Here is a 17,458-nt window from a genome sequence, read left to right on the forward strand (position 1 = left end):
ATTTGCTTTTCTAGGGCTTAGCAGTGCTAAAGGGAGAGGAGAAAATCTGATGCCAATTCTTTATGAAATTTCATCTAAAAATTTTGATCATTCCAGAAATTATCTGTGATTTGGAATGTGCAAAAATATCTTAAACTCATGGCTCAACACAAAAATTTTACTTCACCCTCTCAGAGGCAGAACACTAAATCTCAAAGCCTGTTTCTGCTGTTTTCCCAAAAGTACACATCTTTTATAGTGACAGTATAATTTTCTCAACTTAGTGCTTTTGGTTAGTATTTTTTAGTTCATTTGGATAAAAAATATTATAATCTCAATGCGCCTTATTTTCTAGAAACTGTGGTCCTAACTTATGGAGTACATGTAGTTTATGTAACTTAAATATGCAAAATATTTAACAGCAAGCATCTATTCAGTCTTAATATTTGCAATTCACAATTGGTTTTAGGCTAGAAGATGAGTAAATGAGACTTTCAATCGGAGAAAATAATACTATGTAAATTTTCCAACTATTCAGGCAGCATGAAAAGTAAGTCTTTCATTCTACACGTGTCTCTTGGTTGGCTGCTTGAGGATTTGGGACCAAATTTCACTTTCTCTTGTATTTGTACCATTACCTAGCATGATCTGGAAGTGAATCCTAATAGATTTTAGAAGAAAGAATGTTTTGTTCCTGTTTATTATTATTATTGTTTTATTTATTTATCTCCAGACAATCATCTCTGAGATATAGGGATATCTATTTCCCCATCTAATACTATACTGCCCTAAAATGAACAGGTCCCACCAAGTGGCTCTCTGGCAACACTACAAGCAGCTCCACACCCCGTAAGTTATGATGACTTCTGTGAACGGGTACCAATTTAAATTAGCCATCAGCATACAACAGACAGCATATCTAATATTCACATTGAACATACTCTATTTTATTTCATTAGTTGGAGTGATAATTTTCAGCTATAAGTTAGCAACACACTTAGAGAGAACGTACGAATGGCCTAACCTTTGCAGCAGATGGAAATTGATTAATCTGTTTAAATATTTTGATGATTCTTAATCAAAGCAAAGTGATGCAAGATTTTCTTCCAAGGTTTATTTGTCTCTAGGAGGCATAACTAGTGCTTCTACAGCTCTCTAAAACAGAATACTAATAGAAAATCATTGTTCTTCTTGATCAGGTATTCAAAACCAAGTTTAAATTATTTCACACTTGAGCTTTCTGTTTTTGTGTCCCCATGAATGTTTAAAACTGCTCTTGTCATAGAAATTATGTGGCAAGAAAACAGTGGGATTAGATAGTTATTGGGAGGGGTGAGGGGTGGGTTTTGGTTTTTGCTTTTTTTCTTTTTCAAGAGAGAACCATGCATAAGCAATCCTTCCCCAGGTCTTGATACTACACTCCTCCAAACATTAAATGTAGTTTATTAGATGTGGATAAGGACAAGAAATCCCCAAACCCTGAGGTATCAATAAAATATTAAGATCATGTTAGATACATCCATATTTTTCAGCACTTTCAAACCTCTATAGGGCCTGACACCACATTTGCAGTGTTCCTCTGTGCTGTGCACACATCGCCACTTCAGTACAGAAATATCAAATGATTTTTTCCATCTTCCATCCTTCCATCTTTTTTTTTAATGTAAAAATTGTGCCAGCAGCATGACAGCAAAACGTATTCCCTTTGCGTCCTGCAAAGCTTGCCTATTAATCCCGAAGGTAAACTCTCATAATTGTTCATGAACAGCCCCGTCCACTATTATTTGTAAGTGTATGTGATGCTTTACAAATCTTGCCTCCAGAAAGCATCCTGGAAACCAAGCACTTACAATCCAGGGCCAAACAAGACACTACCATTAAAGACGACCAGCCGATGCAAACACATAGCACTGCAAGAGCTGGGTTAGACGTCTTCCTTTAAATCCCCTCCACACTTGCTAGGGAAAGCAAATTCATCCCACTGGACTCCAGCATTGTATAATTAACTATATGTAATCTAGAACTCCTTACAGATGAACTGTAGGCACCACCAGGATGAAAAAAAATCAAGTCTTTTAATAGCATTTTTCCATTAAGTTTGAACAATTTCCTGACTCTATCATTGGGTAATTTTTAACCAGACCTTTCTGATTCAGTCTAAGTAAAGCTGTCAAGAACAATAAATATCTATCTCCTTAGTAGTGAATGCTTTAAAAAGGTGCAAGGAAGAAAGCCATACCCCTATTTCACAGCTAAGGAACCAAGTCCATTGAACCTACCAATTTCTCTCCCTTGACTGGAAGCTGTCTTTCCCAGGCAAAAGTCTGTTGTCACTGTCTTTAACACTTTTCTTTAGGAAATGAGGCTCGAGCTCACGTTCTGTCTTTCTTTTTGTTCTCAGCTAATAACTCCTGGAAATATTAAACACACTGATAAATTGTGAAGTCTCCAACCTCAGAGAGATTCAAAACATGTCTGGATTGGGCACTCCTGCTCTGGCTGACCCTGCTTGAGCAGGTGCTTGGACTATGCAGTCTCCAGAGGTGCCTTCCAGCCTCAACCATTCTGATATTCTGCTGAAACTCTTTTTTTTTTTTTTTCTTTTTTTTAGTAACGAAGCTAACAAAATCTGTGAAAGAACTACTGAGCAAAACAGGGGAAAAAAAAAGAAAGAAAAAAAGAATCCAAGCACTAAGTACTTCTGAAGAGATTACAGTATTCAGTAATCACTGAGGTCAATATACTTGACGGAGATGTCCTTTCTGAGACTCCCGTTCTGAAAGTCCTTTCATAACATGTAGTGTTCCGCTTCCCAGGTTTATTCTTGGGAAGCTAACCCTCCAACTACCACGTCTCTGAATACCAGAAGCCTATCTATGGGATTTTCAGCTTGAAATATTGCCTTTCTTTCAGCAGACAACAAAATTTCACTGACTTCATTGCACTGAGCTTTCTCTCAATGGCTGTTCAAAGATTTTCTACTGGATGACTTCATCAAGATGAATGCTAATAAGCAATTATTTGAGTCCCGAAGGATTCAGATAAAAAAAGCTTTAACGTAGAAGTGACTTCACATGTGTTCCAGGCCCTTGAGGAAGGTATCAGAACACTCTTCCTGGCAGCAAGCTGAGTGTCTCTGAACTCAGCTCATGGATTGCAGAAAGGGACAGACAAATAGAAAGGATCTAGGCTCCTAAAACACAGGCTCTGCATAAAGTCTGAGCATCTGGATCCAGAATTGTTTTCACCATGCTCTAGGGGCATGAAATGAGGAAATGAGGTTCCAGGGGTTCTTGCTCCTCAGTCTATAGCCTACAACCTTGTCCCAAAGAGAGATAAATGTGAGCTCTGTCCTCTGTATCAATGGGCACTCTTTATATTAGACAATGAACATCTAATATAAAAATATACAAACATTTCTTGAAAGATTGACTGGCATTTATGCCTGCTCCCTCCAACTGACTGTCCCAGTCTCTAGACAGTCATATTCCAAGTGCAGCTCAATACATCAATATTTTTCCACAGCTGCAAGGGGAGTGGTTGAAAAAAAAAAAATCACAAAAGTTTTCTAAATTTCATTCCCCAAAATGTCTGCTTTGCACAACACACCCACACGGATGTGGTACAATCAGTCCCTCTCGATGGGAAGCTCTGAGATCCAGAGAAGCATCAGTCAGCTCGGCGCAGTGCAGGACCATGGGACTGTTCCATCAAATACAGTGAGAGCTGTACTTCAGCTTGGAGAGTACAGTCATCACAGCCCTGTCGTCCTTTCGTAGGGCGAGTTCAGTAAATCCATAATCAAAAGGATTTTGTTTGGTTTTAATTTCCTTAATCAGCTTAATTCCTGACAACAAAGTAAGACATCAGATTGTTTTAAATGGCAGAATTCCAGATAACAAAGTTCATTTAAGCATTAATGACAGCAACTTGGGATATTATCTGGGAATTATTTACTGGCTGAAAAATTGGTTCTGTTTTGAAAATTTCTATTTATAATTACATTGTTTCAGGCCAAGTCCTACAGAGCTTGTTCAGGAAAATTTCTATGAGCTAAAAAAAAAAAAAAAAAAAAAAAAAATTTGGTATAAATATGTTCATCAGGACTTGAACTTTTTGGACAATAACCTTAGGGGTCATTTTCTTTTTTTAGTGCAGTGGTTATGAGCAAATGACATCAGCATAGCATACACCACCAGTTATTTATCCTTGTGTAAGCAAAGGAGTATCAGATATTTATATTTCAAAACACTGCAGCATTTTTAAATTGCGTCCAGAGACTCAAAATCTGCATCTGAAACCTTTTGTCTCAAATGTCTTATTTGTAAAATGAGCTTAAAGCAATATTTACCTACTTAGTAGTTTTCTGTTTTTTAATTACTGCTGACTGCCCTTGACTGAAATATTCTCAATGGGTAAAATTCATCCCTGCTGCCTGCGGAAACAGGCTTAGGCACAATTTTTGGTCCCTGCAATCATTGCATCGTACACCCCAAAAAGTTCAGTCAGCTTCTCAGATGTATCACATCAACTGCAGTAATATGTTGTGATGGGAAATAGGTTCAATGCTAAAAAAAATCCTGTTTGCACAGAGTATCCATGCTCGCAAGAGTTAGAGCTTTCTTTAAAAAACGCCTCTCTTTCTTTGCTACCCCAAGAATAAAATGAACAGTTCTACTTTTGGTACATTCCAATTGGGTATTGACCAGTAAAAGTGGAAAAAAAAAAAAAAAAGGGAAAAAAAAAAAAAGGAATATTTGCATTTATTTGATAAGGAACCTTAAAGGCTGAGCATTTCAGCAGTCTGAACAATTCTTTCCAATCAGGAAAATAAATCTTGGTTCTGTTAATATCCACAGCAAAACTTCTGGTGAGTGATGCAGGGAAGGATCTCTCCAAGAGCTTTTTGAGTCGGACGACCTCAGCACTTTGTCAAAGGAGCCTGCAGTTTGAATTTTTTAATACATTCTTCTTTAAGGCAAGCAGATTGAAATTTGTTTGTGGTTCTTCTGAGTCATCATTAGCAGCAACTTCTTAAGCACAGGAGTGAGTATTTTCTAAGAACACTTTCAGGCTTTGGTTGTTCTACAGCGAGTGCCCAACAGGTTCCCTTTTTAGACCCCATGTTTTTATTCTCTTTGTCTAACACACTCTTTTTCTTCTCATACAATCGGTGTTTGTATTTGAAAGGCATTAATTTGAACTAAAAGACCAGCATACATAGGTGACTTCAAAGCTTTTATGCAAAGAACACCTTAAAAGTGACCATAATTTTTATTTTTGCTGTGCCGTTCATTTATACAAAATATGCAGGGCCACTCTGCCTGTTGCCTGGCCTTCCAGCAGTTCAAATAAGAAAGAAATAGGAAAGCTGGAAAACAAAAGTTCAGCCATGGTCCTAGGATATATTTGTCCAGTTACAGAAGTTAACTTTTTTTTCCACTCAGTCTAGTGCTGGATAATCTCAGGTCTTTACACCTGTTTTTAGTTTGAGGAAACTCTAGGAAATTTCTGGGTCTTGGGCAGAAATGTTTGTATTTCAAACTGAATTCTTGGAAAGCCCTTGTGAGGGCTGGTACACATGTAACACAGGTCCCTTTGGGAGCTCGAGTCAAATCAGTGACCTGTGCATATATGAGCTCAATTTCTTACAGTGTTTCTAAGGGCAGATTTGAATACACTGATCCACTGAGCAGGTGGAAAAAGTCAGTTTCTTACGTACATGGTCAGATCCCAGTGAACAGCTCTTCCCTCTGCCAGGTTTTTGCTGAGGACACTTAATGCCTAATATGAAATACAGAAATTATCTTTCCTGTTCTCCCTGAAGTACTCTACACACTGTCTATCTCAAGGAAGTAAACTATCAAAAGAGATCTCTATTTCTGTAGCAAGCAGTTCTTACACAGCTGGGCTGTCATGACCCAAAAATCAGTACAGCGTCTGACCCACAGCTTTGCTTCACACTACTGAATATTGAGACAAATTTTGCTAAGCAGAATTACATCATTATTAAACTTCTGTATTTCATAATATGCCAAAAGTAAGCTTAGCACATTTTGTAGGGCAACAATTTACCCAGAGTTAAAAATACGATAGAACTTGTAGGAGTGCTTTGTATTAGTTTCCACAAACAGGAGGCTCACCCAAAACTTTGACTTTTATGACTGCAGGTTTGCAAGATAAAACTGTCAGCTGCTAAAGAAGGATTCCACAGAAATTATCCACAGGGAGACTTAGATCTTGTTGAGGTGTAGCACCTGTTATCTTTTACAAATAAATACCATTAAAACTCAGTAATACAGTTGGCTATAAGGGACCTGAGAAGTCCAGACTTAGGCAAAATAAAATTTGGGGAAAAAAAAAAAAAAAAGGAATTAACAAGGGAATGAGGTCTATTTATTTTTACATATAAATCAGGAGGCCTCTGAAACTCACAGGAATGGAAGAAATAGCTTGTTTGAGAAAATTGAAACACGTCTCCTTTGTAAGCTCCCACTCCATAGGAAAGCTCCATGCTCTCTGAAGGGGCTAGAATCTCTTGCCAAGGAGGTACTTGGTCATTAATTTTTTTAATTAATGCTCCAGGATATTCACACAAAGACACAGATATCGATTACTGTGTAGAATATATTTTTAATTGGAAGAAGCCATGCCAGCTGAGCTATAAAACAAGTACAAGCTGTTAGATATAATAAAAGAGAAAAAAGACTAGGGGAAAAAAAAAGTGAGTCATGAAAAAAAAAAAGAGAGAGAGAGAGAGAAAACTATTTAGTTAAAAGAGACTTCCCAGGACTTCTGAGCTAAGGTAATGGTAGAAAAACACGAAACTTGTCATGACCATCACGAATGCTGTTCAGGGATGCAGGGATCTTGATACCATGGAAATGACACTTGTATTCAGAATTATCTTACATGATTCACATATAAATGAAGATGGCTCAGATTTTTGCACAGTAATAGCACACCAAAAACTGCAAATGTTGTTTACAGTGTACATATATGCACTGGATAGTGCATTCTGAGACAGAGATGTAAGAAATTAAAGAATTTAATTTTCCTCTTCCAGTCAAAAAGGACTGATCTAAGCTGCAGCTCTTCCTACATATAGATGTTATAGGTCCTGATATATAGAGATGCTACTGACTTAAGTGTCAACCAGGTGTCACTGTTCTGATGCTGACTTGAGACCAATATAGCCATTTTAGAAAACAAAAGTTTTCTCTAAGATTAAATCCCTTTATTTGCTTCTGTAAATAATGTAAAATAAGTATCAGAGTTACTATTTTTGCTACTTATTTTTTTATTGCATTCCTTTAGCAGCTGTGAAACATGACTGCATGTTCTTAACTAGAAGCATAGAGCTGACAAAACTGCTGAGAAGCCAAAATGATGAATTTTTTTAATGCAGAATTGCCAGAGTTTACGGACATCAGTGACATCAGTGACAGGGGTGAGGGGGCTGCACTACTGTGCCTGCTGCAATGCAGTTCAGGCACCTGCTCCCTCACACAAAACATTTTCTATATATGATAAGTAGGTGCCTGAAAAATTATGTTCAGTGTATCAAACACACAGTCTGTTGAGCTCCTTTCTCAAAAACCTTTTTAGAAATCCCCTGAGATAAAGGGGATTGAATAACCCAGAGAACCTAAGCAGTGAGGCCCATTGGCATTCACAGGTGGTTTGCCTCCTCCAAGACACAGCTGGAGCAGTTGCATCTTTGCCCATCAGCACACTCGATAAACACCTGATACCTCCTGTAGCACACCTTTTGGCCAGAACACCTTTAAGAGGCAGATTATAGGGATTTGAATCCTTCAGTGCAGAATTCACTTCCTCAGTGATTACTCAAAGGAAAGGCTGGAACTAGGATTTTAAAAGTGCACTTGTGATCCCTGCTCAATTCTTTGAAACAGAATTTGTGTGCACCTGCCCTCAGGAGCCAAGTTGGCTTCCAAATGGGAGCACCCAGTACCTAGCAAAGGGCAAGGGTACAGCTGCATCCTATTCCCTGTGCAGATGTATCATGGCTGATGTGAAATACAGCGATTGCCTTTGTATTGATGCCCACATTAACCACAGGAATGCTTTTCTGAATTTTTGCATAGAGGTGTGCTACTAGTCATGGCACATCAGAAGCTGTTAAGCTCCCAGCACCTGCAGCCTGTGATGTCCTTTAAAATATTGAGGCCAAGACAAGAAAAAAACTGGGGCTTCTTTTATATCCACTTTTCAGACAGTGTCAAAGCATGTCTACATTTCTGGTAGTTGTCTCTTACTGTCTGGCATGACCAGCACTAAAAATCTAACCATGGTAGCACCTAACTGGAGGGTGCCCAGGCTCTTTACTGGAGGTGTCTCTGAACACCTAGGCACTCAGCAGTGGCCACATGTGGAACAGCAAATGAAATGCTGGATGTAGAGAAATTTTATATGGAAGTGGAGAGAAGGTTCTGATAATGTAATTTTTAGATTTAAGTTCATCTCAACTTTTCAGAGGGGTTAGCCCTAATTCCTTTTAGTATTGAAGCCAAGGACAGTGTTCAGCATTTCCTTCTACTGCACTTTCTATTAAAGCCCAAAAATTGTGAGACCCGGGCAGTCAGATCTAAAATAAGTCAAGGAGTACACTTTTTATCAAACAACACTGTTTGTAAAAGCGGTACAGAAAATGCTAAATTTTATCAATGACCTTGTAGAACTGTGTTCTGCTTTCAGTGTTTAACACATCCATTTCTGTCTTTGCATTTATAATCTTCCTTTTCTTCTCATATTTTTAAGCTCAAAGTAATTATTCTAATTAAAAATATGGAAAAGCCAACAAATGCAAAAGTATTTTTGCTTTTGAAAACCATCGGTAATTGCTTCCACTATCCATTACTTAGATGCCTCATGACATGTTTTTATTTCACTGCTCTGATATTGTTCTCTTCCTACCAATGCAAATTTCACATATTGATTGGCTTCTACAGTATTTTACCCAAATTCATTACATTAGCCAAAAAAAGCACTGCTTTATTGTACTACTGGGGAGAAAAAAGCACCCAACCAGATATTTTCACCATTAAATACTAAAGCTGCAATACTTTAATAGCTGAAGACAAACAAGAATTTTTGCTAAATGTTATCCACAGAGGAGACTAGCTCCCCATTTTATTGTAAAACTTGTGAAGTATTATTTAGAAAACTACAGCAAAAATAATTACAAATTAGATTACCATATATAAATTCATTCACTGAAAGTAATAATTAAATGTCAGAAGACTGGGTATCAAAGAAAAAGATGAAAAAGAAATTATAAAACGTCAAGAACGCCTCCTTTCTAAGTGTACAGGCATCTCAAGGTACAAAAGCACATACATGAGAAAAAATGAAGGAAAGTCTCATTAGTAATCTGTGATCCTACAGGTCAAATACCACTTACAAAACTACACACTAGAAATTGAATACCTCTCAAAATCAAAATATATTGATGTGCAGACTATATGGTATTTACTCCATATTGGAAGGGCAACTTTCAAAACAATTAACTTAAACATTTCCTGGACTTCACTTTCTCTCCTCTCTTTATAAGAATAAGGTTGTCCTTACTGCATGACTTCAACACAGGCCTTCCTAAACTCACTAATGAATGAAGATATCCATCCAAATAGCTCCTGAGAGTCTAGGTCTTGTGGTTCCCCAAATTTTACCTGTAAATTTGAAAGAGAAACATATTTAACATTAATATTATCCAAATAAGCTTATCCATGTCCAAGACCATAAAGAAATGAAAACAGCAAGAGAAAGGTTAAATGTCTACATTATTATTATTTAGTAGAAAACTTAGACCTGTCTAAAAAATCCATTAAACTGAGATCCAAAACATCTCTAGCAAAAGTGGTCCCAGGAGCTGTCATTAAACTACCTCAGTAGCCTGTTCCTGGCTTTCTGTACAACCCAGCTTCTCTGGCTGGACTACAGATCTCCAGCTGAAGAGGAGAAAATCAGTAAATCATGCAACTTCGTGACTTTGCAGTTTGTTAGTTGAATCCATTCATAAATGAAAGAGTACATTAGGGAAATATTTTATATTCCAGAGTGGACATAGTAGCAGTATATTCAAGCCAAAATGTTTTCATTTTCTGACATTTTATTTTGCAAATAAACAAAAATATTCACTTTGATGTGGGTATTTTTGAAAGAAAAAGTAATTTATCAAAATAGACACCTTTCTCTGCTCTCTTCTTCTTTTCATCTGAAAAAGTTGAATGGATTGAATTTTTTTCAAAAGCAGCCTGAATAATATTGGCATCATGTTTGCTCTACTGTAAAACGAGGTAAAAGGCAGTCATTCTACAAAGCTCAGCGCTAGGAGAGGGATTCCTGCATTAACTAAAATCACTTCCACATATGATCTCCAGTTCCAGGACAGAAAAGGATTTTTAGTATTCAGTCTCTTGCTGAAGTTTAATTCAAGAGGTTTGCCATCATTTTCAATGATTCGTCCTTAATGATATCAATGAGTTAAAGAACATAAGGGCACCTAAAATGGCTTTCTAATTGAGCAGAAGAAATCTAGAGAATATGCTCCGAAGGCTTCAACAAAAGGTTTAAAAAGGCATCTTGTGTTGCTGCAAGTTCTTATCTTGCCTGTAATTGAGAGCTACTGTGTAATTAGGAGATACAACTCTCCCAAGACTGAATAGCAATGTAGTTGTATTTCAATATCTCAAATTGCAACTGAAATGGAAAGGTTTGGACAGGTATCTGTCATTATCTAGACACATTCACCTGGACATCATCTAAGATGCTCTTAGAAGCATACCCTCTGCCTGGAACTCATAAATACAGTAAAAGAAACCGCTCACATATAATCCAGTCACAAAAACTTTAACATTAACCTGTGATACCTGATTAATACTTTTGCCTGTTGTGTTCCTAATTGCACCTCCTGGGTGCTCCAAGCCCTTGATCTTTGGCACACCTCGCCACTCACCTGTAACATACCATCAGTTAAACAGTAATGAGAGAGACATTTCCTGGAGCTAATGACCGTCTGTGAGAAGTTGATAGCCCACAGATATACCACAGGCAGTTATCTACAATTTATTGTTAATTCCATAGAAGTGTCACATGCCAAGGTCATTATTGATTTTATAAGCAGAATATAAAATCATAAAGGTAGGCCTGTGGATTTTTGTTTTATGAGCAACATGACTTCTGTGGCCAGCTACAACATGTTTCTACATCAGATATCCTCCAGGTAAGCTGGACTATTCCTTCCGAGTGCTGTTCAGATGATAGCCTGGTCTTTGATCACCCATCCTATTTTATATTTGCTTTACATTTTTGCTGCTTTATAAATATACAAAAAGATCTGCCTAGTAATAACAGTATTCAGAAGAAAAAAAAATCTAAGTGAGAGAAATATATCAAAAGCCTAACTTTAGAGAATAAGGAAAAAGGGAGGCAAAAAGCAACTGGGTTAATACTTGAGGAAACTTCCAGCCATGTAAAAAGTGAAATCCTGTTCAGATACAAATAAGAGTCTCAGATGAGAGTTTCCATTCCAAGCAAGGAAAACAGGATCTCACAGATGATGCTGTGATATGGATTTACATGTTTAATGCCTCCTGGCTGAGTATGTCTGTGCAGGGAGAGTATGACAGGAGCATGGACGTGCAGGAGGACACATCCAGCACTCACTGGGCATGTCACAGCTCTGCAAGCAGGACCAGCCGCATCATGCCAGCTCCTTCTGGAAACTGACTTCCAGGTAAAATAGTCAAAGTCTTCCATATCCTAGGCAAGCAGTGTCCCTAGATGGTTTTACAGCGTGAGTTTCCCCACTTTTTAATGAATGCTTTTCAACCATTTTCATTCATCTAACTCAACTGCTAATTCTCTCATTTAGACTGTTTTTCCGCCTATTGGGCACTGAGTTCTTTGCTTATGTGCTAGCATATTATTATGGCTTGTTACACTACGCTGTGTCATTTTTCCCATTTGTTAAAGGTTGTAAGAGGCACAAAAAAAAAAAGTAGTAAAACATTACTAATTAAATTTTCTTGGTCAAACATGTCTCTAATCTTCAAGGTCTCTTCAAATAGGTCCCCAAAGGTCATCCTGGTGGCATCTTCTGGTTATATAATACATATATATAATCTGGCCTATAATAAAACCTCCCTATATTCTAATCCCCCTCCTGCCTCTCACCCCTTCACCCCCACCACACACACACACACACCTCACACACCTAAATAAATAAATAAATAAATGCCTTAAAGTTCATTCCAAATGCCAGGAAGCTTTTCTAGTTTCAGGGATTAGCTCTGCATTTCAGCAAAGCCATCCCTTTCTTTAAAACCTCCCAGTGTGACTATTCTGCTGGAGAATACTGTTACCATAGCAGAGGCCTCCTGATTTTCTCTGAGAACATTGTACTAAATGAGGAATCTTCACGCTATGTTGTTAAAAATTGTGGCATGGAGTTTATATCATTCCTTCTGGTGTGACCCTCTGACCCTAAAAAACATTTCCTATTGTTTTGGACCTAGATGAGTTTCTTCTTTTCAGAGGAAAAATTGACTGAGAAAATTAGGTGCTTCTCCAGTGCAAGTGTGGGAGAATGTAATAGGAACAAGCAAGAACAGATAGTTTATCAGAAATCTTGTGCCCAAGGAGCTCCTTTTCTGCTCTGCTCATTTTTAGATCTGTGCTACTACCAACATCTCCATCTCTCTCTCCCTCAAATAACAGTAACTAAATCAATGCCATGGACAATAAGCTTGTCACTAGAAAAAAGCCCTCAGCCTGTTGTCTACCAGCAGAAGATACAACTTGTGCTAGACACCAGAAAACATGCTGTTTTCTGTAATATCTTGAAAACATTCAACCGTTAAACTGGTTGGATTTATAAAATTGCTGAACATCCACTTTTCTTTTTGATATTTGGGCCATAAACCCTCTTAAATGTGGGCTATAAGTCCTGAAGAAAAGTAAAAGTCGTATATTCATTCAAAACATTCCGCCACTGTTAGATAGGATTATTTTTTTTCCAGTTCCTGTGGACAGTATAACTATAAAGCATGTAGAAGCATGGGAACTTCTTACATCTGTTTCTTTTTTTCCTTAAGAAATGTAGATCTATTTTCATTGCACTTTAATACAATCCATACCAGTACATTGCTATAAAGCTTCTTCATTTCATCACATCTTTTTGACAGCTGGGATAGATCCCCTTCATATTTCTGAATTAAATCCTGTAATAAAATAAAACTTCTTAATTTGATATAGGAGTATAGTATTACAGCAGATATTAAACAGCAGTGAAAACAAGAGAATTCAAGTCAAAATTTTCATGTCACAAAAATTTCACATTGTACAAAAGATAAGTACACATCAAGCACACACATTTCCTTGCAAGTATTAAGGCATCAAAGAAAAAAGTTAGAGAATTTATTAAAATATCATTTAATGTTACTACCCAAATCTATTAAAATTGACAGAACTGGATAAGCATCATAAGGTCCTAACTTCCACTCACATTTGGCACAGTCTCTTTGCATGCAAAGCAAATATTTCCAGTTGCTAGTTCTTAAGGAGTCAAAAGCAAAGCCTTATTTTTTAAAACAAAATTTCTTGATTGTGGTCCTTTGCAGCGTATGCATTTAAGACAACTTAGTATTTATTTGAGAAGCATACTGGCCTCCCTACAGGTGCTCAGCCACTTCTCATAGTGTGCTCCAACCCATCCGGTCGTGCCATTAACATGGGCAGAATCATCTTAGATCAACCTATAATCACGATTTATTCAAGCTCTTGGATGATGTTTCTCTGTGCTATTTTCCCTGATGTTTGAGGGTAGAGGGAGTTGTTACAAACTAAAAAAAAAATGCTGTTATTCTAAAGTGTTTAATGTGGGTGACCATGGAACTATCTGTTCCTCATCCACTCCAGCCAGTTTGCATGTGAAGCAAAAGCAAGAGATGTAGAACCTCTGAAAAGACCTTCCCATGCTGCTGTTTGTAGTATGAAACATTATCAGAGGAAAATAAAAGGCTTTCCTCAAATGCTCCTGACCCCCTTGCCAGGGTGGGATTCAGCAAAAACTAAGTAGATTGCTCATCCTTTATCTCCAGTCCACAATAAGGTTATGATAATGTTACCTTTAGTTCCTTGCAGAACTGTAACTCCTGGGGTGTTGCCTTGATTGTCTTGGGTTTAATAAGCCTTCTGCACTGAATAACGTTTTCCAATTCTTTTTTTAAAACTAACAAAATAAAGAAAATGAGAAATTTCACTAGCATGCAGTTGTGTTCAAAGGAGTGCAAATATCTAATTTAGAACACATGGAAAAATTAGCAAATTATGGGTCTATAATACGTTCACCTAGGAATATTAACCTTCTGTTTTCAAAGAGAAGTCCTAAAAGATGTCTGGGTCTTGTGGGGAAGAAATAGCATACAATCACACCACAAGCAACTGCAGAATAATGAACAGGTCAATACTACGGTTATGCTGCAGCTGTAAATCTGACCTTTCCTAGCTTTTGAGCACTGGAATTAGCAATGAAAATAACATTCTTCCAAACTACATCTTTGTGTAGAAAATTCAGGGTTCCATTATAGATAAAAGAATAAAAATTCCCCTATTAGTAACAGTAAGAAATCTTGTCAGTAGGCAGTATGCCCTACACCAGCCTGCTATCATGAGGGCTCTGTCTGTATGAAATGTGGGGAAAAGAACCGACCCACACTGCAGTCCAGTTTTTCTCCTCTTGTGCTCACTTGAGCATATGAGCCCCAGGATGTGCCTTGAACTACTTGGTGGGAAAGGCTGGTTCGGTGGCTTTTGGCCCGTCCCTTTCCCTCTCTGGCCTGGAGAACAGTACTTAGTGATCTACACCAGGAATACAGGAGGGAAGAGGCCAGTCAGTCTCCTCCAGGTCTCGTAATTCATCTCCTTTGATAGCTCCCAACAGTTTCTGATACCAAGGCTGTTCCACCACTTTAAGTATGACTTTACATATATGGCTTTAAAATATTTAGTTGTTTGGAATTGGTACCAACATTGTGCCTGACAAGTACAATTGATTGAAGGTAAATGATTTATTTATTTATATATATATATATATATATATATATAAAGTATATATATGTATAAATATAAAAGTATATTTGCTTATACACTTAAATTTAGTTACTTGTATCTCCTAAAACAATGGATTGGAAATTCTTGGAACAAAATAAAAACTCTTTGGCGGTGTTAAGCTACATGCCTGGCTGACTCTCAGAGCCCAGCAAAATAGGTGCAAGGGCTTTTCAAACCAAAAGCTGAGAACAAGTGGCATTCACATTTGTTATGAGAGGTTGAAATAGGATATATTAGTCGGTAGTGACATAGTCAACATCCATGTCACATTTTCAAAAGACAAATTTTTATAACTTTTGAACACAACACAAGTTTTTATCCACTTACATGCCTTCTCTATCAGCTCTTAATAGTTCCATTGACTGGTCACCTTACAGTAGTGTTCAAAAGTAAGTTGTGAATACCTTCCAAAGTCTGTCTTACGTTTGAGTGACTTTATTCTGTTCTCTCCTATTGACTTCATTAATGTTGGACTCCTTTCTAGAGATGGACACCAGTTTGGTTCAAAGAAATTCTTGAACTTCACTACTGAACTGTGCAAAGTTTTCTCCTGCTGCATTGCCTGCTCCCAGAGACTCTGTTACGGCTGTAACTTTGACAGAGCTCTTGTATCACTTAACATCTGTACTTTAAGATAAACTCTATTTCCCATGGGCAGCATATTTTTTTTATATTCCGAAAGCACCTGGACAAACTTTAATATTTCTTTTTTAAAATTCTTCACAGTAACATGGCAGGTTAAATATCACCATAGCAACACTTTACCTCAATATTTTGAACCTTTACACCTCTTTACAAACTACAGAAGTGCAATGAAAACCTGTTCCAAATGACTGCACAAAGTATGAAAGTCTTTCTCTGAATTCAGAAACCACATTTACATACCATCAACTTCAGCACTTAGGCCTTTCATGGAAGCTGGAAAAGAAGAGAGATGGAAAAACATGCTAATAATATCATTCATACTTTGAGATGGGGGTTTCCAGAAAAGTTGGGGGATTTCATTATTTATCTGTTAATTTTATTTTTTTTGTTGTTGTTCCTCCACTTACCATCAGGAACAGCTTCAAATTCTGTCAGCTCCTGAGAAAATTTAGCCAAATCAGGCTCATGTAAGAAGATCTGTTCCACAAGGGCGTGAAGCAAGGTGAATGTCCTCTCCTTACCCCGCAACAGAGATAACTGCAAGTAGAATAGAGCAATAATTGACAGACTGAGCTATTATGCTTAAAAAAAAAAAAAAAAATTTGATAGCTCCTAGGTAAATTTGACAAGAATAGAAAACACAATGAAATTAAACCTCTCCTTTTCAATCTGCCATCTCTCAGACATTCTCAATTAAGATCAGCTTTACACTTTCATATCCATTGACCTTCCTTGCTTTTTTGTCTCTTCTTATTCAAAGAGGTCTTTTTTGACTTAAGGTATTCTAATTGATTGCATCTGATTTTGGACCTCCAAACAGAGTCATTATTCCTTTCCATTTAAAAGCTGTGTGCTGTGTTCATGAAGACAGTAAAGTTCCTTAATTGAATCTAGGAAGATGCTCTGTGGCAGAAAATGATTTTGTTGGCATTTTTCATTATGATAGATGTGATATTACAACTGTTATAAAAATAAATAAATAAATAAATAAAAAGTTGTGTATCAGAATTGCCACTAGAGTTATAAATCACTCATTCATATATTAAAGTCTCCAGATGTAAAAGACATATTACAAAAAAAAAAAAAAAAAGGAAAACTATTTTCTTCTATTTTCAGATCAGTCCTAATATTACAATAGTGTTAAAGTTACAAGGCAGCTTAGGAAATTTGTATCTGTTTCTTAATTTTTTAGGATTAAAAAATGATGCCCTGCCTCTCTCAGGTAGAGGCAGGGGGGTGGGGACTGTATTCAGTGGTAGAATTTTCTGGTGGCAAATTGTGGTGAAAAGGGGAAAGCCGTTGCCTTAAAATTGATGGAAAGCTCAGCCTACTGTAATGCCAGTGCTAGGTGAGTGAAGAGACTGTTCAAGAACTAACAGGCAGATGATTTTTTTTTTTTATAGAGCCTATCTCTATCAGGAAAGGCAAAAGATCACAACAGCCACCTTCTTCCCCTATCCATTCAATGCAGAGCATTGATGGGGGGTATGTGGAGGCGTTAAAAACTTTAAACCATTGCAGACAAAGTTCCCTCCCTTTGTATTTGTTCACTTATTTATACTTTACTTTTGAAACTTGACCTTGACATTACACGGTACCACTTGTTGCAAAAGGCTCTTGCTTTAGAGTAAAATGAAGCACCACAAAGGAATTACTCCAGTGCCATAAAAGTGCTGCCCTGCAGAAGAAATGCTGGAGC

General features: G+C 37.2%; 1 protein-coding gene across 3 annotated transcripts in view; it reads right to left on the bottom strand.

Annotated features, from left to right (window-relative positions):
* Positions 1–9,100: 9,100 nt before the first annotated feature.
* The window catches only part of LOC121079026 (formin-H-like), a 40,954-nt gene continuing 32,596 nt past the window's right edge, over positions 9,101–17,458 (bottom strand). For 2 of the 3 annotated variants that reach the window (XM_040575860.1, XM_040575862.1), the window contains 5 exons: positions 16,167–16,296; positions 16,000–16,032; positions 14,130–14,233; positions 13,140–13,223; positions 9,101–9,671 (listed from right to left, as the gene is read on the bottom strand). In XM_040575860.1, coding sequence (XP_040431794.1) covers positions 9,567–9,671; positions 13,140–13,223; positions 14,130–14,233; positions 16,000–16,032; positions 16,167–16,296 — 456 coding nt within the window. In that variant the 3' untranslated portion in view covers positions 9,101–9,566. The remainder of the gene's footprint in view (positions 9,672–13,139; positions 13,224–14,129; positions 14,234–15,999; positions 16,033–16,166; positions 16,297–17,458) is intronic. The other variant, XM_040575861.1, reaches the window with a different exon arrangement.

Source organism: Cygnus olor, chromosome 16 (genome assembly GCF_009769625.2).
Source record: "Cygnus olor isolate bCygOlo1 chromosome 16, bCygOlo1.pri.v2, whole genome shotgun sequence".
NCBI classification, from domain to species: domain Eukaryota; kingdom Metazoa; phylum Chordata; class Aves; order Anseriformes; family Anatidae; genus Cygnus; species Cygnus olor.